The sequence below is a fragment of the Polistes dominula genome, unplaced genomic scaffold (genome assembly GCF_049000335.1).
Source record: "Polistes dominula isolate Pdom_NZ unplaced genomic scaffold, Pdom_raw_medaka contig_373, whole genome shotgun sequence".
In the NCBI taxonomy this organism is placed as follows: Eukaryota; Metazoa; Arthropoda; class Insecta; order Hymenoptera; family Vespidae; genus Polistes; species Polistes dominula.
The window spans coordinates 2,642,686-2,670,029 of record NW_028300899.1 but is presented as its reverse complement, the minus strand read 5'-3'; the positions used below and the strand labels follow the sequence as shown (position 1 = coordinate 2,670,029).

Genomic DNA, 27,344 nt, shown 5'->3' with positions numbered 1-27,344 from the left:
GTGCACCGTGAATTATGCTTCTATTAAGTTCATGAATAATTTGCAGGCTACGATGTTATTCCTGCATACGAGTCGCGCGTATTTTGTGCCACCCTACCTCCTACTACACCCTCCTCCCACCTTTTCTACCCTCCTTTAAGAGAGGATTCCGGTGCTAGTAGAAACAAAGTCGATATTTATCTTCGAATATTATTCCACACCCGAAATATTTTCAAATTTTTTTCTTTTATTTCCAAAACAAACGTATTGAACCGCAAGCATTGCAATCGTGTGTTGAAAATGTGTTAAATAAAACAAATTTGAATTATTGAAAGATTTTATGTAGTTTATATTTTTATTTTTTATCGTGTGTTGTAAATAATTTTAATTTTCTTTTTTTTTTCAAAAAGATTGTATTATATTTTTTCGAATGGTATTAATAATTATTAAAATTAAGTCGTATCTCTCTCATACATAGGTACGCGTTATTTTCATAATTTGTAAATTTGGAAGTTTTATGTGATAAATATTGAAAAGTATGATGCGAGTAAATATAAAGAACCTTGAAAATGACCTATTTTTTTTTCTCTCATCCTCTCCATCTTTCTTTCTGTTTCGAAAGACAGTAGAATTATGGATTCTACAATCGTTGCCAATTTGTTCACCGAGTCGAGCCATATTTCGACGTAGAAAATGTCGAAAAGCGATTCATGGTCGCAGATACTCGGCCAGGGCAAATTCAGAATTAAAACGCCGAGATTCGTAAATGGAGGAGCCAGTCTGGAAGAATGCAGTCGCTGTTTTTAACGTGACAGAAGGAACAAAAAAATGGATGAAAAAAAAGAAGAGTATGAGGAAGAGGGAAGAGGTGGAGGAGGAGGAGGAGGAAGAGAAGTGGGAGGAGGAGAGTACGCTTTCGTTGGAGCACTTAGGGGATGATTTTTAAATTGAATCAAGCTTCGTGTGCTCGCAGTTCCGAAAAGAGTGTCGCTCGATTTCGGTCGAGTGAACATGTTGACGGACGACTTGAAAAGTTGATAAAGTTGGTCACTAATGCTGGTCATGTAGATGTAGATATGTATATATGTATATTATTATATAATATGTTATATTCTCACACGTTTAAAACTAGGAAAATGTGGGTTAAACATTTGTATAACATGTTGAATAATATGGTGATAAAAATTCATTTACAAGTTACAAATGTTAGCAAGAGAGAAGTTTGCCGAACCACTGAAACTTTCTCAATTATAACATTGTACTTTAAATATATATATATAGGGAGAGAGATTTTATAATACAACGTTATTAGTTAGGTGAATATTATTTATGCGTTTATTTGCTTCTATATTTCAAACTTATTACGGTGTAATAACTAATACAAATTGATACGATTTTTATAATGCATTTAATATTATTGATAAGTTTTCTTTTTTTTTTATATCATTCGATATGATAGATAAATTATTTATTTTATATTTCAAAAAATAATAATTTTCGATTCAATTTTTTCGTTGTTATCAAGTTTAACGTTTACTATAAAACAACCCAAGTATCGTGTTTTCCATCAAAAATTAAAATTCTTCATTCCATGTTATTACTTTCCTTAATATAATTAAACAAAAATAATTAATTATGAACAAATTCATTTCTTAATTCATTTTTTAATAGCTCTATAATAATAATGTTAAATTTATGTATATAATATACGTCGTTAAATTTAGTGTTAAAAATGGTAATTAAGATGTTGACGAAGAGTATGAGGGAAAGGGTTCAGGTGACGTTAACTTTCATCAGGAATGTCGTGAGGAAACGCCTGAAATATCTTTGTCGAGAGGTTAGTGGCACGCAGGGCCAGGGCCAGGGAGCATCTTCCCAAGGAAATTTCGAGGTGCTTTTAGCTCTTGTGGGCGGTCGCGTACTTCCGGTTTCCGCAATCGCTTAGGGTGGCGACGAAAACGTCGTATGCCAATTAAGAGGACGTCCACCGTGCTAAAGGACCCGACAGCTTGCTGGCTAAGTGGTTGCAATACGTTTAGCCGGAATGTGCTCTAACTTTCTACACTCGTGACAGGACGGACGTGGAAGTGAGGGTTGAAAGGGGTAGAAACGGCCTCGAAAGGGATTCCCCATCTCTCTCTCTCTCTCTCTCTCTCTCTCTCTCTCTCTCTCTCTCACACATACACACACACATACACACTCACTTTCCCTTAACATCTTCGGTCTTATCTTCCAACTCGGCTACACTTAAGAAACTTTGAAAAATTTCATCTTACCTACTTCCAAATAAAATTTCGTTACTTAATTGATTAATATCTACAGATAGAATTATTTTTTGTTAGCTTTAAAGTAATATAATGATTTTATTTATATTTTGTACAAAAATATATATTAAGAAAGAACATGTAACGAAGAATAATTTCATTTGTTATTAATATTAGAATTTTGTTAATAATTATTCTTATTAGCATACCTTAAGATATTATATACTCAATGATGAAATATTTTCTATCGTATAAAAATAAAAAATCCGTGCCTATATTTTATATTTAAAAAAATAAATAATTTAACATATTATAAGTAATTTAAGAAGTTATCAAAAACTTCATATTGTATGATAAAGTCTTATTTTTTGCTTTATTAAAAAATAAGGAAATATTTTATCTTTCCTATTAAAACTAAAGAAACAAAATTTTAAGATCCTAATAAATTTAGTGACTCTTTCTATAATGGTGTCGATAAGGAGGAGGAACGCAGTATGCCAATTAAAAGGGACCACCAACATTGAGTCTGCAGTGACGTAGAAACAGCGAGTATAAACTGGGGGTTTAAAGGACTCGACAGCTTGTGGGCTAAGTGGTTGTAATACGTTTAGCCGGAATGTGCTCCAACTTGCAACATGTATGGAACTCGTAGGTGTAGAAGTAGAAGGGGATTTTGTAGGAGGAAGAGTAGAAAGAGGGTTGGGGTATACGCGGTATGAAGTGGAAGTAGGAAGAGTTGCTTCTACGTTCTCCTTCTGGAGAAGTACACACACACACACACATATATATATATATATTACGAAAACATCGAACTATTCATACATACCGGGTGTCATTTTAAAATCTTTAATATCTTTCTTAATTTTTAATGGAAATAATTTTCTTATTTTTGGAGAAAAATATATTTTCGTTTTGGAAAAAAGAAATTGATACAATATGAATGAACGAGTTTATTAAATGTAATTGAATGTTTTTCATTACATTTTAAATTTCACCTAATTGTTTGGTCTATAGGACAATTTTTTCAAAACGATTATTTATTATAATTTTGTAGAGATAATTCTACTTTTTGAAGCATTGATAATTAAATAAGTGTCTATTATCAATTATAGAGTATCTAACATAAATTCATTTTTTCATACACGAATTCGAGATTGATTGAATTAAATAATTAAACTAAAATAATTGAACAGACTTTTAAAAGAAGATCCAATGTTGAATTTTTTTATAAACCCTTCTTCCAGGTACATTCGTTCAGTCGATTTAAATGAATCAACAGAATAAACAAAAATTCTTTTTTATACAAATATACATACATGCATGCATATATACGTGTACAACACATATTTACATGTCTTACGTTTAAGAGAAAGAGAAAGAAGAGTTAAAACAGTTTGCCATTGTGTTATCGTGTTTGCGTGCAAAAGGAAAAAAAAGAAAGACGATGGGTTGGTACTCGGTTGGAAGAAGAATGTTGGAAAAGACGAGTAGAGTTGAACTTGACGTTAGCTATTGCTCTGGTGGTCCAGACGGATAAAGAAGAGAATGGGTGAGAAGATAGGAAAGAGAAAGAGGAATGAGTGGTGATGGTGGTGATGCCAGTATTGCAAGTATTGGTGGTGATGGTGTTGGTGTTGGAAGAATATAAAGACATACGAGAAAGAGAGAGAGAGAGAGAGAGAGAGAGAGATAGGTAAAGTAGGGTGAGAAGAAGTGAGCCAGACTGGACGGCGCTGAATTCGTCGTCGTCGTCGTCGTCGTCGTTGTCGTCGTCGTAGTAAACAAAGCTGTAACTCTCCTCTCGTAGCAAGGAATCAATGCTTCGTGTTCTCTCCGACCTCTCCAAAAAGAAACTAACTCTTCTATCTCTTTCTCTTTCTAGTTATATCTTTCTTTTCTTTTATTCTTTCTTCCTTTCCTTTATCTTTTAACCGGTGCATGTTGATGCAGTTGAAAAATCGAACGAATTTGATTTAAACTCTTTGTATTTGTATATATATACACACATGTATATGTATACATATATATCTTTGTGTGTGTGTGTGTGTGTGTGTGTGAATACGTGTGTATCCATGTATATGTGCGAGTATTGGAGACGGAGGAGGAGAGAAAGAGGCATATTTCTCAGAAGTTGTCCTTCCTGTTTTCGAAGGAAGTCGTCCACGATCCTCGGATGCTGCTTTTCCGGCATTTACTATAGTAGAACCTGTAGGAGCAAGCTGTGAGAACCGTCTAAGTACTTCTACCCGAGTACTAGTTAAGTGACTTGCGTTTAAGAGATAACGCTTCTACGGTTATGACGGAGCTTGGATTAACGAGAGAATTCTTCTCTTATAGTTGTTTCCCTTGGAATTTTCCTAAATAGCCTATATTGCTTCGATCGATCTTATCGAAGATTCTTAAAGGATAATAATCATTCTTGTACATCGATTTGAATCTTTTAATTGTTTTTATGATTATTCCTTAAGTTGTATTTTAATTTTTTTCTTGTATTTTACAATTTAAAAAAAAAAATGTTCATTAAAATGTATCGATCATTTATGCGTTTAGATAAAAATAATGATTTTTCGGATGAAACGTTGATTATTGTTTTTCTATTTTATATAATAATTTTGTCGAAAAATTGGATTGATTTAGGATAGATTTTGATATTGAAAAATAATGGGGGAATCGAGTTAAAAAGTTGTATTTAGTAGAAGTTAAGTGAAATTAGGGAATTCGTTAAGAAACTCTTCTATTTCATGGATTGGTCTTAAGTTTCGAAATACTACTGCTTCAACATGTCCGTCGATAAAGTTAAAAGGAACGGAAGTAGGTAGACTCGCTTCTTTCACGGAGAGTGGTTTTTTTCCTAACTTTCTCTCTCTCTCTCTCTCTCTCTCTCTTTTACTCATGCTAGTAGTGTGGCGACGTCGCGGATCGACAAGTTCAGATCTTTTTGACCCTTGGAAATGGCATGAGCGATGAGGTCAGGCGAAACTATCGAGGCAGAACTTATGGAATACGTGGCGACATGCATCACGGATTATTTTTATAAGAGTGAGATCGATCGTATGACGAGGGATTAGATTTTTGAAAATGCACGAATATTTTCATTCCTCCTCCTTCTCTTTCTTCTCTACCTCCACCTCCTCCTCTGATGATGATGATTATGATAAGAGTTGATTTATGATACGTATGATCAATTATTTTTTGTTTTGTATCGATCTTGTGATTATATTTTTTTTTTTATTTCTTTTTTCTCCTGCTCTCCGGTTTACGTTATCTCACATCGATTTCGTAAATATTATTCAACATTTTCTAATTATTTTTACGAATTACGTGAATACGTTTAATTTCGTTTACAGGATAATATTATAGAACAAAGACAAAACACGGTTAGCTTGAGGAAAGATATTTTTTCCCCTCTTTCAAAATTATTTTTTAAATAGGAGATTTTCTTCTGATTCTTCTTCATTTTTTTATTTTTTAATAATTTTTTAATTTTTCTTTTTAATTTTTCTTTTTTATTTTTCATTTAAGATAAAACAGGATACGCCCCGTTGATACTAGAGAAGTTTTGTAATCACCGAGAACACTTGACGGCAAAAGAAGATCAGAGAAAAAGGGTGAGAGAGAGAGAGAGAGAGAGAGAGAGAGAGAGAGGAAGAAAAAGAAAAAAATAAGAATGTAATAATAAGTTTTCGTGGGAGAATCTTTTAGACATGAAGAATTAATGAGTCGTTACCAAGGGTTTTAGCAATTTCCTCGAGTGCATCTTATTCTTCACTCTTCAACTCCCTTAACTTACAATCTTTCGCCATATTTGTTTCCATCATAATATCGATCTAGATACTTTGCTCGTGTTATCGTGAAAATGGCACGAATTTGTTCAAATTCGTGCCATTTTTTTTAAATGTCAGCATATTACCAATAAATGATCGGATAACATCCCGCTTTTTTTCTTTTAAAACAATCGTTAAACAATTCTAATAATTAACAATTGTAACAAACAACACGCATAGGATATATATATATATATATATAAAGTTCGAAATAAAAACAATAAGTAATGCAGACGTTCACTTACAAATCGTTAATAATTAATATAATAAAAAAGTATGTGGCCTTGAATTGAGTTTTGTTTAAAAGTATAAGAACGTTGGAGCTAATAAATCTCAATAGTATCGTAGTTTTGAGTTACGCATCTTAAACAGCGAGTTGAAATCGTCTGATGATTTTAAAATGTATAATTGCATAATTTAAAAGTTTTTCTTTCAAATGTATATATATATACGAGATATAAAAGGAACGTTGATTTTTTTGTTTGGTCGTTCTCTTTTGGCGAAAGTTTCTTAATCATCGAGTGAATTTGTGCGAGAATCACGAAGAATTCAAAAGAATCCAAAAAGGAAAAGAATTCGCGGCCAGTCTCGGTAAACAATCCCCATGACAAACTTGACTTCTTTTGTTTTATTATTTTTCACAATTTTTTTTTTCTTTTTATTTGATTATACGTTTTCTAGGTCACGTTATAAGGTGCATACAGTTGATTTAAAGGCCCTTCGTGATTGTTAGATAGAATGGCTAACTTTGAATTTATAATATTTAACGAAATAACTAAAAAATAAAGTACTTATAAGTAGAATAAAGAATTATTTGTGTTTAATTTTATGAAGTTGTTAAAAGTCAATGATAATACATGATAATACAAGTTTTATTTTTATCGTGAGTGAAGGCCTCGTAAATTTATGTTTTTTTATTTCTAAAAAAATACATTTTTATTTATTATTTAAAAAAAAAGCGTGGGGAGAACAAAATTCATAATTCAGAAGTAAAAACTGCAATATTTGGAAATAAAAATCAATTTAGAGAATTTAAAAATATAAACATAAACATATTTATAGTACACCAGCTCACACACACTCACACACACACACACATATTTATCAATTTATCTTTCAAAGAAATTATATTTTATTAAAAAAAGTAAATACTAGATGATGGAAAATTATTCATCCGTCAAGCTTTTCATGCAATATCATAATTAATTCGACTTTTGATGGATTTATAAATGCATACATACATACGTATATATTTACGTACATAAATATGAGAAAGAAGTAATATATATGTATATAAATATTGTTGATTTTATTTTCAACCAAGTAGAGAAATTAATTTCTATAACTTCGGTCAAATATTAATCAATTATGTAGAAAAACTTTTAATTACATTTGCTGATTAGTTTGCTTGAACTAAAAACATCATCAAATATTAATCGATGTACAGAATAATAATAACTTTTAGATATTAAACTTTACTTATATTAATTACTATCGAATAATAAAAATATATATTTAGGTTAAAATTTAAAATAATTTTTACTTCTTGATAATTTTAACATTAAAAATATTGTACAAAATATTATATGTTTATAACTTTAGAGAGAAGAAATATAGAATAATATAATATGATAAATAATATAATAAACACCATAACGTTTTTTTAATCGTATCAAAAATAGAAAAACAATTCCAGATAAGATTAAAAAGTATGTACATATATAGAAAAAGAACGAAAATGGGGGGAAAAAAGGAAAGAGTTAGAAAAATATGATATAATAAAGAGAGTGAAGAGCCATCACGTTTTAAATCAAGTCTCGTCATGGGGGATATCGATGTGATTGGTTGGAGTGAAGAAAGAAATGAACTATTTTTTATCGAAGTAACGTTGCTGTGTAACAATCTTCGATTGGTTTAAGTACTTACTAGCCAGCTTGACCGATGAAGCTCACTTGGGGAGAAACTACTATCGATGGGGAGTAGAACCTGTAGAACCCTTGGCATCGCTCAGTCGAGGTCAATCGTTCGTGACGAAAGTTCTATGGGCGTCGTATGGATGGAATGAAACTCCGAAGCAAGCAAGCAAGCAAGCAAGCAAGCAAGGAAGCAAGCAAGCTTGCCTGCTGTTGCTATTGCTATTACTACTGTTACTCTTGGTGGTAGTAATAGTGATGGTGATGGTGATAGTAGTGCTTGGAGCTTTTGAGACGCGTCAAGGATGGTTAAGTCGAAATCGAGATGAATGTCGAGCTTGTATAAAGCACCAGCACAAGCCCTTATAATGGTTTACCGATTTTTAACGTCACCATCCTTTGCAAAGATCGATGTTCCTACGATACGTCATGTTGAAAATTTATTATTGAAGGATCTACATGTTTCTGCTTTTAAATAAATCTTCATTTTTTGTTTGAATATTTATTTACCCTTTATAATCATCGTTTATTAATACAACCCGATAGTAACGAGGAGAGATAATGTGATATCGATGATTGATGAGTTATGGTCATTTACCATTTACATTGTTTCTTAATATTACCTGTTAATATTAATTGTTTGAATTATCTGTCGATACACGGTCTATTAAACAGTACTCACTAAATATCAGACTGTTAAAATTAATTGATTGGCAATATAGGATTGGGTCAAACATTTCCCGATAACTTTTTAAGCTTAATTATCTTTGTTTGTGCTTTTTTTCTTTATAAATTGTGCTTCAGCAACAATATATTAATCCTTAATAATAATAATAATTCTTGTTAACGGTCTGACAACTAAAGTGGAAACTATTTCGTATTCCTTCATTCCCCGTATCTAACTCCCCATCGTAATCTTTGTAGTTATTCGTAGTTCATCTCCCAATAAAAACTATATTTCGTTGGGAAAAGTGTAACAACGTTGCACCCAACTAGAACGAGAAACATCGACTCGAGAGTTTTGCTTCTCCTTTTATTTCTCCAGAGGCTTCAACAGAGAAAATGATCAAAATTCTACGCTTCTTCTCTCTTCTCTCTTCTCTCTGTGTGTGTTTCTCTTCTCTTCCTTTTCTCTTATTCCCTTTTCCTCCTTCTTCCTTCTCTTTCTCTTCTTTTTCTTTTTTTTTTTCAACCACACATATACTCATACCTACATGCATACATATGTATACATATACACGGATACATGGATATACACCATTCGCGTCGTTTCTTTTTTCTATCTTTACTTTCCTCTTAAAGAAAAGCAGGCAAATATAAATATTTCATGAACTTTCCGACGAGTTTCTCTACAAACCCTAAACTCTCGAAGAGGCGAATTTTCGATTCTCAATGTGTAACACCTTCTTCACCCCTTCATCTCTTTTACCCCTTCGTACATATGTTCCTGCTCTCGAGACTGTTTGTCAAAAAGATTTCTTTTCATATTATTTCATGTAACGTCCAGATTTATATCGATTCGTATTAACATCCAAATTTTCAGAAACAATTATTTATTTACAAAAAAAAGAGTAAAAAATCAAATATCATGCACTAAAGCTATGGTATAACTATATTATTAATTTATTTTTGATAATTAAAAATGTGTATTTAAAAAAAAAAAAAATATAAAAATATATTTTCTGTGAATAAAATTAGAATATAATATTAAAGAAATGAATAAACTTTTGTGTCTATTCTACCAAAGTAATGAAATATTGATAAAAATATTTGTTTATCTCTAAATTTAGTGGCTTTTTTGATCGCTTGTTCGTGTCATTCGTAGAAGATGGTTTCTTCCGAAACAAGCGTGTTTGTTCATCCGCGTTTGTTGATGTCGAGTATCCTGTTCGTCGATAAGAAACTTTACTCGTAAAATGGTTCGGATATTCTCGAGAAACGCTAGGCGTTACCAAAAGTGATCCATCCACCTTATCCATATCCATATTCTTGCGGAGTCTTCGTAGATCATCTAGAAATCCGTCTATGCGTACTACATCTTGCAAAACTTTCATAATCTACCAAGTTTTATACTTCAAATTTGACAACACATGTTTGGGATTTGTATCAAACTACTGATTTCTGACATTTTATATGTATATATAATTAAAATTATAAAATACAATACGTTAAATAAATGAAAAAATAAATTGTTATCTAAAAAATTGAAAACATAATGTTAAAAAGAAATATTTAAGGACAAGTTTGTACAATCTATAAAATACAAACTTAAAACGCGATTGCGTATATTTTTTTTGTATTCCACGAATATCTCACGTGGCATTGTTGCATTTTGTTTGTCACAAATTCCATGGACTCGCTTTACAAAATACAGAATCTATTGTTACAAAGAAAGCCCATTGTTAAATACACTGGTCCAAGTGAATAGAACGTGTTGCTTTTAAATGATCTCCGTGCTTTGAAGCGTTCTCGGAAGGGGAAAAAACAGTGTGGATATCCGTTTTCGTTAGTCACGTAACATACAATATATGTATATTTGTTTTTTATACTATACACTATTTCTAACACATTTTTCATCAAAATACTCTTATATATAATTGAGATAGTAAGTAACTATTAAATTTTATTTCATTTTTGTGCAAATCGTTTAACATAATCTGAAACCACGCACAACATCTTTTTTGCATATAAATATTTTTACGATCAATTCGCAACACACGGCAATATGCGTTAGAATTTTTTCCCCTTTCAAGTATTTCTCTCAAGCATTTGTTTAAAAATATAATCAGACATTCTTAGGATCGTTTTCAAACGTTTACTTTAAAGCTAAATTTTCTGCTTGATCGTTAGCATGTTGAGAGAAATAAAAAAGAAAAGAAATAGAAAAAAAAAAGTATGGGAATAAGAAAACAATGGAAAAATTCCTTTGTAAATACGCATAAATATTCTTTCGATGACGTCGAGTTTTGTAATAGGGAAAGTTCGAAACAGCAGAAAGGAGGATGATGGTGGTCGGGGTCGGAACGGGTAGCTTGTGGGGTTCGGGGTTCTGGGTTCAGTAGTAGTAGTAGTTAGGGGTAGTGGGTGAAAAGGAAAAGTAGTTTAATCGAGAACTCTGTCGTTCTCTGTCTCTCTCGTTTTAGGTGGCCTGGATGCTCTTCGACAAGAGCGCCATTTTGACGGTACAGAATCACGTTATTACCAGGAACCCCAGAATATCTGTGTCGCACGACGAGCACACAACCTGGTACCTACATATCAATAACGTGCACCAGGATGACAAGGGAAAATACATGTGCCAGATTAATACGGCCGCGGCGAAGACGCAATATGGATATCTACATGTCGTTGGTAAGTTCTATTATATTTTTATTAACCCTTTTTTTCTTTTTAAAGAACAATTACTTCCTACCTTGAATATTCTTTATTTAATTAAAAAAAATTAAAATAAATAAATGACTAAAATTAAAAAATATTTTAGTCATTTATTTATAAGCTTGAGTCTTTTACATTGGTATGCGAAATTCGATTCGTTTAGAAGTAAAACTTCTCAAAATATTTCGAAATATATTTTGATAATTCAAAATAGAAACAAATTAAATTTAATTTCAAATTCGTCACGAAACGTATAAATTGATATAATATATTTATCAGTCAACGTATCAATGTGATAGAAGGAAATATTTGAAATTCGGAACGTCAGATCGTAATGGACGAAAGGACAAAGGATGGACTGCTCAAAGGGCACAGACAATAATAATTTAATCAGAAGTGGATATTCCTGGACTTAGTGGGCAGGTGTTGATGTAAAAGGAGAGTGGGAAGTTTGAAGGGGTTGAGAGAAGAGAGAAGAGAGAGAAATAGAAAGGGGGTGAGAAAGAGAAAGAGAAAGAGAGAGAGAGAGAAAGGTGACTTCCGTTCTCTGCCATCCAAGAGAACATATTAATATCTCGAGTTTTGACGTCTGGATGGAAGAGAGGGAGGGAGGGAGGAAGGGTGGAATGGTGGGGGTGTGCCAACGAAGTCGGTAGAGTAATCAGTGGGCTAGATTAATTGTTTCCACGGGACTTTCGTGCCCTCTCGTTGCACGAATACACTCAAGATTCTCGACCTTTATCTCTCTTTCTGTATCTATACATATATATTGAATGTTTGTCTCTCTCAGTTTTTGGAATACAAATAATTGTATCCACGCATCATACTACCCCATTATTCATACACCTTCGTGGAAAATAATATATTAAAAAAAAATAATTATTACCAATACTATTTAATTTTAATTTTATTTAATTATATACATATATTATTCCTTTTTTAACTTTCAACGTGTGTATATATATATTTTTCTCTCACTTATTTATTATTTTGAAATACCAACGCAGTACAGATATTAAACATAATTCATTTAGATAAAAATAAGTTTTCCCAAATTAATAATTTATTTTATAATTATCTTATATAATGAAGTATTTATTTATATCATAATTATTAAATTAAAAAATAAAAAAAAATTAAATACATTTATCATTTTAATAGAATCGTAATTTACGCGTGTATAGTATATACATGTATATATTATGTATATATGTATATAAATAGGTTGAGAAAAATGTATCGGAACAGGACAACTTATCATCGAATCATCGATGCGAATCATCCAGTAAAATCGGTCGTAAACATCAGGCACCCGTGACACGGTCCAACGATTTATTCGTATTTCCGTAACCGACGAAACGCGTTCCGCTTTTCCGTAACGCATCCACCCCTGTGCTTTTCTACCCGTCTTTTTCTTATCATTGTGATTTCTTTCTTAGAAACTTTTCTCCTTGGTCTTCCCGATTTCTGAGATTCTACGAAGCGTGTAAACTACAACCATCCATACACACACAAACAAAACATTAGATTTTATTGGCCCATTTATTTTCTTTATACGTAGTGTTATACCGTTCTATAGAAGTTTAAACGTAGAATTTTACATTTCTTTTTTATTTTTATTTTTTATTTCAATTAAATCATCTCGTTTGCTTTTCCTTTTTAATTATTTTTTTCTAACTTATAAGTTTTATTCAATTATCTCGTAAGATGTTAATTTTAAAAATGAAAAATAAAGAAAAGAAAAGGAATTCTTCATTCCCCTATCTTTTTTCTTTCAAAAGAGAGGATAGTTTTTGTCATATGTTAAATATTTTTTTTGATACGTTTTAAACAATGTACACTTTTAATACGGATTAAGTAATGCAACCTATGTACTATTCCTTTCGTCACGATGTTGATGCCTTTAACGAGCAAAAGCCGCTTCACTCTTTTTCTTGTTAGCAATGTTGAGTTACAGCTCTACTTTGAAATTCTATAGCCATAACCTACTTCTGCCCCTTCCTCCACCTTAGAATAAGGAACCTACTGTGTAACCTTGGCAAGTAATATCTCTATTCTTTCAAATGCAACAAAAAAAATATTCTTTTTGTTTATTTCTTAATAAAATAGTATTCTGTTTAATAATTATAAAATCAATTGTTCAAAATTTACAACGGGGCGTAATTAATTGTATCACTTGCCTATTGCGTGATTCAAAATTTTATTTCCTTTCTTTTTTTACCATTATGAGTTAATAAAACAAATATATCTCGATATTATGTCTAACATTATTTCAAATAACTAATTGTTCTCACATTATATTTACGAATTATTTCATTTATTATTATTTCTCTTACTTTTCATATTACGGTAACTATCATCAACGATACTCAAACGTCACGTTCTGATGTATTTGTTTTACTTGCATTCTCATCTATACAAAAGAGTAAGGGAATGTGGAATAACAATATCCGATAATAATTAGCAGATTAATTTACGTATTCATTAACTTTTTGTACGAACATTTTGACTTATCGAATCGGATTAATGTCAATGATATGCATAAATGAGGTGTTTGAAAAATTAGCAAATTTAAAATTTCTATTGAAAAATGTATCAATCGATAGGGATATAACAATAATAACAATACTAATAATAATAATACTTTACCATTGTTACAAAATGAAATAGAGTTAATTACGATTATTTTATTCATGCTTATACAATTCGTCTACTGTTGTTTTTTCTCTGTTTGTTGTTTTGTTTTTTTTAACAGAAAAGTATATATCGTAGTAAAGAAAGACAAGAGATGGTTGAACGAATAGGATGGAAGGGAAAGAATCCAAGGAGGCACTTTGATACTTACTTAACCAATCCATACAGGAAGCTTTTCGAGCAACCACTGACGACCATCTGCGAATCCGAATTCGATTCACGTGCCCATTCTAGTTTCTCTCAAGTAGCCAATTACGAGAAAGAGAGAGAGAGAGAGAGAGAGACTCCAAAAGATTCTCCATAGGTATTACAAGAAGGCATAGTAACTGGTACTATACAGGAAGTGGATATCGATCGGTGAAAATAAAAAAGGGATTTCTCGTTGGGCTTGTGTAATAAGTTGGCTTGGTATCCTTGAGAGAAAAGTAGGATTTTTGTGTTCTCGTTCTCACTCCACTCGTGAATATCGTTGAAAGAAGGCTGAGACCTGGGGAGTCTCTTGTTGAAGTAACATTGGCTCTAACATTTTCTACGATATCAAAAACCACCACCATTCATACCATTTCATCTCTTTCTCCATCTCTCACTGTCTGTTTCTATCTTTCTGTCTATACCTATTGCTCTTCGTGTAGTTGGTTGTGTTTCTCTGAGTTTTGGGACAACTCGACAGACAAGAGGGAAGCAACACACGTGGTATTGCTCGTGTTCCGCTTGAATAATGCATCGACGCTTCGCATATGTATGTATGTATGTATGTATGTATTTGTGTATATGTATGTATATGCATATGTACGTGGGGTCGAGCGTGTGTAGTGACGTGTATCAACGACACCTCTCAAATACCAGTAGCCCTTTCTCCTCCCAAAAGGCTGACACCAACTGCAAAGGGGATAGATGCCCTTTCTATTCTGCTACCAACAATCCGAGAACACTGCTCAATGTCACTACCGATCTAGAATATCGATATGGATATCTCATTCCTGTATATACTTTCTTACATTCTGTCGAGTTATTCGGCTAACTAATATTTTCTTTTCTTTTTAATATTTCATTTATATCACGATACGAAACAATATATAATACGTATTACAGAAATGTTATTAATTATTTTATTAAGCCTACACTCTTCTTAACATTATTTGTAATCAATTTATTTTTATCCCTAAATTCACGTGAATAAATATCAATGAGGAATTATGAATACTTTTTCAACGTATGTTTAATTACTCGAGCAAGAATATCGATTAATTATTAAAGAGAATTGCTTGAGAAATCGAAAACAAAGTGATCGTAAACATGAACAATTGTATCTACGGTTTTAACCACCATCGCTATCATTTCTCTTTCCTTTCTCCTACCTTATTCCTTCCTCCTTTCTCCTCCTTCTCCTCCCATCCATAGCACTTTTTTTCCCTTGAACGTAACCCTCGTATCTTCTCGCCTGAATTAAGCGGAAAAGTGAGTCCACCGTGGTAGTGCTCTCGAGAAAGAAATTAAACTTTAGTTTACTTACTCGGCGAAGTATTTTAACCGCCGTTAGAAGGAGAAAACAACGTTCTTATTTACACGAGACCTGTAATATTCCACGGCTAAAAACACGACGGGGTGGAAAGAAGAAAGAAGAAGAAAATCGTCCGGACAAGAAGCGAGTTTCGAAAAAGAAAAGGAAAAAGGGGGAAGGAAAAAAAACAGAAAATAAAAAAAATAAAAGGAAGATAAAATAAAAGTGTTTGTTTCTCGCAAACCGAATAGAACAACGACCGAAAAGAGTTACCTTACTCTAATTCTTTCTTTTTTTCTTTTCCCTTCATTCATTCTCTTTCTTTCTATAGATTCACAAATGCAACATAGTAGTACACGAGTTAATCAATTTTAAATAATTAATTTAAATTGATTTTATTTACCTAATTAGGTATAAATAAAATCTTATTTTTTTATCAATTCTCTTTTTTATTCTTATTATTAGTTAAAAACTATATAACGATAATTGTCACGTTAAAATAACGCATTTAAGTATAATCCATTTCTATCTCTTTCTTTGTATTAACAAATACGTAAAAGTATTCGAATTAATTCATTATCATTAACAAATAAATATTTTCGATTGTTTCTTTCTTTTTATCGTTAAACGAATATACCTTTTTTCTTTTATTATTTATTTCACATCTAAAAAAAAATAATATTGATATATTAAAATAAAGTAGCCACGGAGTATTACTTTTTCCCTAGTAATTATTTATCAGTTTATTAAATTTTTCCACGAATTCGGTGTTTATATTTACAGTTTTTGTTTTTCTAGCAGATTTTCAAACTTTCAATCGAATAGAAATTAAAAAATGAAAAAAGAAGAAAAAATGTTAGTTCTCATGAATGTACCTAATCGTGCGAATGATACAAATGTCGACGGAATTTTCGAAGCACGCAAAACGGTACACACCCGGTCGAGTTTACGTATGAATATGCAGACAGAGAGATAGAAAGAGAGAGAGAAATAGAGGGTGACTCGTTCAACCACCCAGTTACCACCCCCTCCCCCCTTATCCCCACTTCTGTGGAGGTCGAGGCTACTAAACGAACCGTCCCAAGTGGCCACCGTTATTTCATCGCGTATATTCACGGTTCGCTCGTCCGTAAAGTATCAAGCTGCTTGTGCTTTGCATCGAAATAAAAAGCGTATCATGACTCTAGTTCTGTCTCTCTCTTTCTATTTTTCTTTTTTTTTTTTTTTAATGTATACACAAACTTTCTTCCTCTCTCCATTCACGAAAGAGAGTAGTTTAACTCGTTTATAACCCATAGTTATTGTTAACTTTTGACTAATTTAGTTGTTTTTCTTACTTGTTAACAATTAAATAAAAAATAAATGTTTTCTTTTTTTTGGTAATTTTTATACCATCATTATACCGTCGTAATAATTCCCTTGTATTTTCTTTTTTTTCTTTTTTGATACAAATTTTTCGATATAATTAAAAACAAGATTGGGTAGATAGATATTTTTTGAGAAATATAATTTGGAGTGTTATTCTATGTTTTGTTTTTTTTTTCTTCTTTGTAAATGATTAACAGATATTTAATAAATTTGTATTTTTCTATCCACGATATGTCGAGTCAATTTAGCTTAGAAATATTTCTAATTGTCATAGAAAATAATAGAATAATATGGAAATAGCTGAATATTAATAGAATTATTAGAATTGTCATACTTCGTTTATTAACGTTAAGAGAGTCAAGAAGACTTCGTTTAATATTTGCTAAGCTTTTCCTCTTTTCATATTTGAACGATATCTTTTTTTTTGTCAACTAATTAGTAATAATAATAATAATAATAATAATAATAATAATATTAATAATAACAACAATAATATTTACGAATAATTATTATGATGACTGAGAAAATAAATATAAGAAATTCGGATGTAATAAAATAATTTTATTATGTTCTAATATAAATCGTATAAAAGAGGAATGATAAAAAAAAAAGAAATAGCATAGTACGATTGGAAGTTTTGTCTTTGGTAGTAACACTATAGAAGATTCGACGATTTCGATGCAAGTGCAGAATCGTCATGGAGCACCCTGTATGTGCACTTAAGCGTGCATACATGAAAGTAACGGGAAAACGACACTTGGGAATCGCGATGACCGCCACGCTGGAATATTACGTCGATACCAAATGCAAATTATCTCTCTCTCTCTCTCTCTCTCTCTCTCTTTCTCTTACTTGTTTCCGTTCGATATCGAGATATCCGTCGTGATTCAATTATGAGAGAGAGAGAGAGAGAAAATAAGATCAAATTCTTTACTATAATCGTCGATTTTTCTTATTCATTTATTTTTTTGTCTATTACTAAAAAATATGATAGACAATTTAATTAAAATTATTACGTTTTCAGTGATAGAGTAATTAGAATAACTTTAGAAATAATATATTTTCAAGAAAATGATTTTATATAAATACCATTAATTTAGAAATGTTTATACGATGCACTAATTACATGTTTCCTATCTCTCATACTTGATAATTTAATTAAAACTATATGACCTCGAATACAGTGATTGAATAATTAAAATAACTCACATTAGTTAGTATTGATTTTTGTAAAAAATTGCTTTTTAAAATTAATATTACATGATATATAAAAAAAAATATATATATATATTTTTTTTTTCTATCTATCATCCCTTTTAGAAATATTTAAGATAATATTTTTTTCTTCTTCTTTTAAAAATAAATATTATATAATAGCAATAAATGTATAAGATCGTTGTGAATGTTAATACGATTAATTAAAAATATAACATCAATTTTTATTGTTACAGTATAACATTGTAAACCAAGTCGAATACTTTACATCATTGAAATTGAATAGACACAAAGTTATCTTTGAAATAATTAAATTAAAACGATGAATGTGTGATGAATGAATGAGAATGAAATTTTTATTCAAATGAAAAAAAAAAAAGAAGAAGAAGAAAAAGAAGACGAAAGTAATGGGAAAAAAATGAAATATTTAGATACGCATTGTAATTGTAAATGGAAAAATGGTACGTGATATAAAGTTAAACGAATTTCGTTTATTCATTGTCCGAGTCGACGACAATAGCGGTCAACGTTGGTGGCGTAACGTTAATACGCTTAACGACGTAGGAGGAAGAAGAGTGGCACTCCAAAGGACGACAAGGCAAGAGATGGAATAAAAAACGGATAGCTTGGTAGCGTGTGTCGAGGCATTTTGTGGTAAACACGTTCTCCAAGTGAGAAAGAGAGAGAGAGAGAGAGAGAGAGAGAAAGAGAAGGAGAAAAAACGTGGTAGATGGAGATGGACAGAGGTTTTTACTTTCTACCAAGCCTTGTCTCTCTCTATCCTTTTTTTTTATCTTCTTTGTTAGCTTCACGCTCGGTCAGAGAGAAGAGTTTTTAATGACGTATCTTACACTGTGCCAACCGCTTGGCCCTTGTCTCTCTCTCCCTTTCTCTCTCTTTCCCTCTCTCTTTCTCTCTTTCCCTCTCTCTTTCTCTCTTTCTTCTTTTCAACTTTTTTTGTTTTTTTTTTTTTTTTTATTCTCCTTTTGACGCAGGCTGATAGGTCGGAAGAGACTAACGACCCACGTTCTTTTACAAAAGCCAGAACGTTGCTTGAAACCTTTACGTGTATGTACACTTATATATCTAGCTGTGTGTGTCTATGTATACATATGAATCTATGTGTGTGTGTTACCGTTACTATGAAAGTGAAGAGAGGAAATGAGAATTGCAGTAGGATTTCCGTAAAGTCGTGAAACAATAACGTAACAGGCGGTGCTCGAGACAGTTAATGGATGGAAAAGAGCTCTTGTACACGTATACACACGTACACGTGTTTGTATGGTTGTAAAATGTACCGTTATATATATATTTATTTTTTTTTGTATATATATCGTATATTATTAATTATCATTAGATATTGCTTAATTCAAATTTATTCGTGTAGATTGGAAAATAATAAAAAAATAAGAAACTTGTACATTACTTTAATCAATTGAACGAATGATACTATTTAAAGAAAATTTTCTTAAGAAACTTCTATAATAATTAGAAAATAACAATTGTCTTTATTTAAATGTAGACATCGTTAAGATCATTCTTAACTTCTCGAAGATCGTTGAATCTTATGTTACACGCTTTACCACATACTACCAATAAGAGAAAGTGAGAAAGGGGGTAGAACTCGTAAGACTAACCCTTAGATATCTCAGTAACGTTGAAGATATACGAGTTGGGGTTAGAACCCATCCTGAGTTCGGAATCGAAATCACCTGCAAAATTTATCCTCGGTCAATTCAACGTTAACCAAGCCATCCTCGAAATCTCTTGATAGCTGAGCATTCGCCTTCTCCTTTCGCAAATATCCTTTACCCTACCATATAGCGTTAATCCGATTGTTATCGAACCATTAGATTTTCTCAAGATGAGAAAATTATTTCTAAAATTACAATTTGATTTTCTACATATTCAAATTAATCAAATGTATCGTTTTCTTTTTACTTCTTTTTTTATTAATTAATACAACAACAAAAATGAATGGGAGGTGCATTTGAAAATAAAAAAAAAAATAAATAAATATGATCGGTCATAATGGATGATTAATAATTATTGTCACGATGAGGAGATATCATGTTATTTCATAGTTAAGCCGCTTTCGTAATTGTAGAACAAGAAGAAGAAAAAGAAGAAGAGGAAGAAGAAGAAACGAAAGAGAAATGTTGATAAGAAAGAGAAAATCTAAGGAAGTCAGAAAAAAGCGGTCTAAAACGTTTGAAAAATATTGTCTAACTTATAAAATAGTAAATCGTATATGCGACAATGACAACAATTTTCCATCGGTGTCTACATTTTTCGTTCTCCGTAGAAGAAGAAAGAACACAGAGAAGAAGAAGAAGAAGAAGACGATTCGTATCCTTCCCAAGGACATTTCTTTCACTGTAGGAAGGGGGCCTCTTATCACCAGTGATTACGAGTTTTTAACGGGGATTTCTTCCAGCCTGTCTTCTCCTCCCTCTCCCCAGATCCCCGTACCATCCACTTCTTACTCCTCTTCCTATTCTTTTTTTTTCTTATTCTCTTATCTTCGAACGCTTCTCGTTTCCTGCCTGACTTAAAATCCACCTTTCGAATCTTTCTAACGCTCGTAAACGGATTTTTCTTTTTTTTTTTTTTTTTTTTTTAACTTTCTTTTCCCTTTCTCTAGTTCTTTCTTTCTTTCTTATTTTTCACATGACAAGACACCTTCTTGACGCATAATCGATTTGCGAGTTATAAGAATGGGATCTTCGCACAGGTGGTCTTCTCTCCCTTTTTTTGATCGAAAAATTGTAACCATCATTTTTCTACCTTTTTTCTGTTTCTTCTTCTTTTTTTTTTTCGTTTTATCTTCTATTTTCTCATACAGAATTTTCTCGATCGGAATTCCATAAGAATTATGTTCGTAAGAGTAGAGAGAGCAATGTGTTGGCAGTGGTTGGTCGATGGTAAGATTTATGCAATTTTAACCTTCTATAACTTTACCACTTCGCAGTGGAATAAAACGATAAGGGGTAGTCGAATAAAAGTCATACTTACAACCGTATACGTGTGTGTGTGTGTTTGTGTAAAAAGAAGAAAGAGAGAAAGTTTCATCGAGTTTGCATGGATCTCTACTATCCTCATGCGTGTAACATAAAATGTCCAAGTAGGTTTAATACTGTCTCTCTTAGAGAAAAATAAAGAAACGTTTATCTCTCTTTTTCTATTGAAAAATTTAGTTTTGATTTCAATTCGATATGACATAATAAAAATCGTTCGAACGATCCCTATATTATTATTATTATTATTATTATTATTATTATTATTATTAAAAGAAAAAGAATAATAATAAGAAGAAGATCGTTTAAATTTTCGAAATGTATTCCGATTTAATCGAACCGAGATACACTCTCTCGTTTTAAAAATATATTCAATTTTTCACAATGAGATAGAATTCTATCTTGTATAATACGAAAATAACCCAGCTTGTGTTCTTTCTCTCTGAAGCGTCTCTTGCAACACTGATCGAGTATTTCCGCTCAGTGGGAATTGAAAAATAATCAGCCGCGTAGCGAGAATAAGCGAAGTTTCGATCGAAATTCCACGGCCTCCGTGTGCTCGTAAATTTAAATGAACGCATCTATAAATTATTCCTTAGACGAAGATTTTTTAAGATAGAGAAAAAGATAAAAGTGATAGGAAGAAAAAGAATGACAGAGAAAGAAGAGAGAGAGAAATAATGTCGATTTAGTCTTATTAGCTTCTTTCTCTCTCTTTCTATATTCTATTTTGTTTTATATTCTTATCTTTATCTTTCTTTCTCTCTGCCTTTCTTCTACATATTATAGTAGTATTCCTCAACCCTTTTCAAATATGAAAATTTGATTATATTCGATTTATAACGTTTACCCTTAATGATCGAAGAACATCTACTGATCAAAGGATATTTTTTCTGTTTCAGTTCCACCGAACATCGATGATTCGCAGAGTTCCTCAGACGCGATTGTAAGGGAAGGTGCAAACGTGACTTTGACGTGCAAAGCAACTGGAAGCCCAACGCCCACCATCCGTTGGAAAAGAGATGACAATTCCAGGATCACGATCAATAAGACTCTCTCCGGTTAGTATTTTTTTCTATTTTCTTTTTTTTTGTACGATAAAATAATTAAAAAAATATCACACATAATTATTCACACCTCGTATCCTACACGATCATGCGGCACGTGTGAATATGTTCGTTTTTTTTTTTGAGATAAAATCAATTATTTTGTTATCTTACAAAATAATAAATCATTTATTAAATGAAAGAAAGTAGTAGTAATGAACGCGTATACTCTACTATATTTGCATCGATTCATTTCGATCCATTTGTCTCGAATGTTATTTCAAAATGTTTTTCATATTCACTCCCCGTCGATTTTATTTTCACTCTTTTCGAGCGAATATTTCTCCCCTTTTCCCTCGTTGTCTACTTTCCAAAAAAAAAAAAAACAAAAACAAAAAAACAAACAGATAAAATAAAAAACTCATAGAATCTCAAAACTGAAAGCCACATTTATTTGCCGTTGAATAATCTCTAGATGCGCTACACTTTGAAAAAAAAAAAAAAAAAAAAAGAAAAAGATTAAAAACAAAATCACACATGCACACGTACAAATACATACACAAATGTACAAGGGTACAGGGCACGCGTTAAACTAACGCACACACGTGCGCCCGTACGCGCGCATATGAAAGAAGTGAACTTGTGTTACCGCTTTAAACGTTTTTAAAAAATCCGGTGGTTCTGCGTAGTCGTTTACACGAATTCGAGATATTTCATCCGGAATTTCGGCTTTGCTTGATCCGTCAGAGGAAAGCAAGCATTTCGAAACGGCATAAAAGAGAAAGAGTAGAAAGAGAGAGAGAGAGAGAGAAAGAAAAAATGTTAGGTAGGTAGGTAGATAGGTTTTAGGTAGTACTGCTTTTCGATAGGTTCGACGACCTCGGCGCGTATGTGCGGCAATTAAAAATAATGACACTCACCGTTCTCATAGATAAAATATGGAATGTTCGAAAAAAAAGAAGAAAATCCTTCTCTTTTCGGTAAGGAGGGAGAGAGAGACTCAACTTTCTTCTCTCTATCTACGTCGAAAATATATCGAAACTAGAGAGAAAGAGAGAGGGAGAGAGAGAGAGGAAAAGAGAAAAAAAATGTAATTTGACAGGCAACGTGATATATATAATTATCTTCGCTAATGAAGCCGGCAACATATTTCGTGGGAAACGTCAATTATCTGCGAATATTTTCTTCTTAAGCATCAGTGTGAGAAAGAAATATAGAGATAGACAGATAGATAGAGATAGTGCGTACGTCTGCATACGTATGCGAACGTGTAGATGCGTGTGCGTGTGTGCTCGTATGGGTAGGAAAGGAGGGGATGATGTAGTGATGGGTGAGTTGATTAAAACCGACATGTAGTATATGGTTGGGAGAGTACGTTTTTTTTTTTCTTTTTTTCTCTATCCTTTTTATTTTATTTTATTTTTTTTTTCTATTTTTTATTTTTTACCTTGAATCTGTAAAAAGCCATGGAAAAGAGAAAGAGAGAGAGAGAGAGAGAGAAAAAAAAGAATGGACAATTATCGTCGTTCTAGAAGGTATCGAATTAACGTTTAACTTCTGTCGTCTCTCTCTCTCTCTCTCTCTCTCTCTCTCTCTCTCTCTCTCTCTCTCTCGTTCTTTGGTGAAAACTTATCGCGGTGGATTTAATCGCCCTTTAAATTCCAATTACAGTGAGCGAGTGGGATGGAGAAACGCTAGAAATGGAGCGCATTTCTCGACTAGACATGGGAGCCTATCTCTGCATCGCCTCCAATGGTATTCCGCCTACGGTCAGCAAACAAATCAAGGTGTCCGTTGATTGTAAGTAAAGACCTTTAATTAGTTTCATTTGTTTTGTAATTATATTAATTTTTCTTTTTTCTTTTTTTTATCTTTGCTCTGTCTCTGTCAGTTATGTATATTTTTTGTATTCAAGATTTTTATTATGTACAAATTATTCTTCAATTTTACACATTTTTTTGTTCAGGTAATTGACGTATTCGAAGAATATAATTGTAGTCTACAAAAGTAATAGAATTTTTTTTTTTTATTAATTTTTGATAGACCACAATTGACGTAATTATTTCTACCCTTACGTCAGAGTTGAGTCAAGATCTTATTTATTTATTAGTAATTAATCATATTTTGGTAAACTTTTTGTATAGTAATTGTAATGTTATATTATAGATAAAATGTGTAGCAAGTAGTTTGATCAATGTTTTTAATCGAATCAAAGAAGATTTTTTCTTTTTCTTTTTAATATTATCATCATCATGTTGGAGGAAAGAAATTTTAATCTACGGAAGTATTGGATTTTTCAACTCATATTTAATAAAGAATTGACGTATTTATTTTCTACACTAACGTTGATTATTACAAATTGTAGGGAGTAGGAATTTACGGTATACGTGACTAGAGTTTCTTATTACTAACAACACAATTTGAAGAATATGTTTGTACGGTTTCGAAAATAATGCTTACATTCTACACGACTTCATTATTTCTAATAAATTTATAATCATTAATCTTCTATAATCAATTTTTTTTGTCTAACTTATATTATTTAATTATATTTTATACATGCATGTTAGGGTGGGAGTAAGATGAAGAGTGCGAGTGCATGGTACGCGTAAAACAATTGATGGACATTGAAAGATTTGTGAATGTGTGCGGCGATATGAGTGTGAGTGCATGTAGCGATATGAATATGAGTGTGTGTGGCAAGAAAGAAAAGCGAGCGTGCATAGCGATATCATCTGATGTTATCGTTTTGTAAGCGCCCCGAAGTCTCTCGAATATTCCCGAATCGGAAATCGGAAAGAGGTCCTTTGTTTAATTGATTTGGAATAGTCTAGAGATTTAGAGAAGGATTGATGGAAGTGATTAAGACCACTGGTGGGGTGAATGAGTATATAAACGTGGCGGAAAGAAGCGGCGAGCACCTTCTTCATTCGGTACGACTGGTCGTGTGTGAACGAGTGTGTGATATGCGAGTGCAATTACGAATTTATGATCTCTAATTATTATTACTTAATTTTTATTTTGATTTCTATCTCTTGATTCTTATTTCATTAAACCTTAACATTTAAGTATTTGTTTTATTGTAATAAATACTTCTTTTTAATTAAATAAATTTTACATTCAACAAATATATGAAATAATAAGATTAATTTGATTGCTAAATTATAATATTAAATTAAATATAAATGAATTAAATTATATAACTTTCAAATTACAACGAGGTTACAAAAAAATAAATAGAAACGATTATATCAACATTCACACTTAAGTTCATAAATCCAGTGAAAATCGTTCAAGATATTCTGTTAGAAGTCGACCTTTTAACCTAACTTTATGTGACTTAAATTAGGTGAAAGTCAGTGTAGATAAGAGAGAGTTGTTTCGTTTCTTTCATTCGTGAAAAGTGAATTTTTGGTACACGTAGAAACTGTAGGTAGGTAGGTAGGTAGTAAATAGTAGAGAAGAAACTGAAGCTCGTCCCTTATAGGAACAAAATAGAATTCGTAGCAAGGTATAAGTGTCTTTTTCTCTCTCTCTCTCTCACACACACACACATATTCTCACTCTCACTATCACTCTTTGTCGAAGCTCTCGCAGGCTATTGCTTCTAGGTTGCGATGCACCAGCAACGTTCTGAACGAAAGAGAAAGATAGAAAGAGAAAGAGAGAGAGGGTTGCTTGAAGAACACACAATTTAATAATAGAGAAAGGAGCTCGGCGACAAAGCGAGGCTTTGTCGGCTCGTTTCTCCATTTCTATACTTTCTCTCTTTCTCTTGTACGTTTCACGATATAGAACACGGTTGTCGAACAAAGATAGGGATAGACAGAGAAGGGCTCGGAAGTACCTCTGGTGAGACATAAAAGTAAGCTCGGGTGAACCGCGACACACCATTACCGTTTCCACCCTCTGTAGTGGCCTATTGTTACGTTACTGCCACTCCTAAATACCAGGCGCGTGCCTTTTCTTCGCCTACTTCCTGCTACTGACTTTCTTTCTTTTCCTATCTCTCTCTCTCTCTCTTTTTCTTCTAGTACTTTCTCTCTTACTTCATCTAGTTCTTCTTTATAGTAACATGTACTCAACAAGGTATAGAAACGTGTATCTGTAACCTAGGATGTTGGAGATTCATCAGTAAGATCGTTTCGAAATTAGAGATTAGTATATTCTACTAATCTTGATACCTACTCTGCTAAGATAATAGAAATTATATTAGAACGATTAGGATACATTAGAACATATTTTATTGTTATTAAATAATTATTATTCTAAGATTTTTGTAGAGCAGAACATTGATAATTTTTTCATTTGTATATATCTTTCTTATATTTGAAGTGAAAATTTCTTTAGAATAGGGAGTGATCTGAAATATCATGTGGGCAGATCACACGTGTTAGAAGTGAAACCTTCGAAAAACTAAGTTTTGAGAGAAAGAGACGACTGCAGAATATCAGGAGTAGGATAATTGTTGGGTTTAATGTTGTAATATTATTATTATATTATTATCACATTCAAAAATTATTATACGTTTTATTGAAAACACATATAAATAGATAACATATTACACAGCAAACAAGTTCTCAATTCAAAGAAATGAGACAAGTTGCTTCTGGTAACTAAAAAATGTATGGTAACTAAACACCTCTGTTAGTGTAGTAAAAACCTCTATAGTAAGGTTTTTTCCGAAAAGTAGTGAGGTTTTTTCCGATAAGTCCGTAGGGTCTTTCCGATAATAATCTTCCGATTTTCACATGATATTTTTTTTTTTATCTCGTCGGTGTGATGGTAGTAAAAATAGAAATTAGGATACTCTACTAATTTTAATACTCTATTAACATAATAGAAATTATGTTAGACTACGTAGGAATAATTAGGACATTTTTATTGTTACTAAATAATACTTGTCGTCGATATTCTGCAAGGAGAACATTTCGGAAAAAAAAAGTTTTCAAGTTGTACGCATATTTGTATGTATTTTTTTTTTTTTTTTATTTTTTTACGTTAGTAAAACAACAAATATCTTTTTCATGGTTTCTTATCAAAATTTCAATTTTACATAACGTAGAACGAAGGAAAGAAAATCTAATATTCTACCAAGGGATAGAAATATTTAATACTTTTACTTGAATACACTTTTCGACTAAATGT

The 27,344-nt window shown here is 31.9% G+C and overlaps 1 protein-coding gene across 2 annotated transcripts in view; it reads left to right on the top strand.

Annotated features, from left to right (window-relative positions):
- Positions 1-27,344, top strand: part of LOC107063836 (uncharacterized) — a 244,597-nt gene that overhangs the window by 119,163 nt on the left and 98,090 nt on the right. For both annotated transcript variants that reach the window (XM_015315959.2, XM_089179470.1), the window contains exons 3-5: positions 11,124-11,331; positions 22,053-22,211; positions 23,868-23,996. In XM_015315959.2, the coding sequence (XP_015171445.1) occupies positions 11,124-11,331; positions 22,053-22,211; positions 23,868-23,996 (496 nt within the window). The remainder of the gene's footprint in view (positions 1-11,123; positions 11,332-22,052; positions 22,212-23,867; positions 23,997-27,344) is intronic.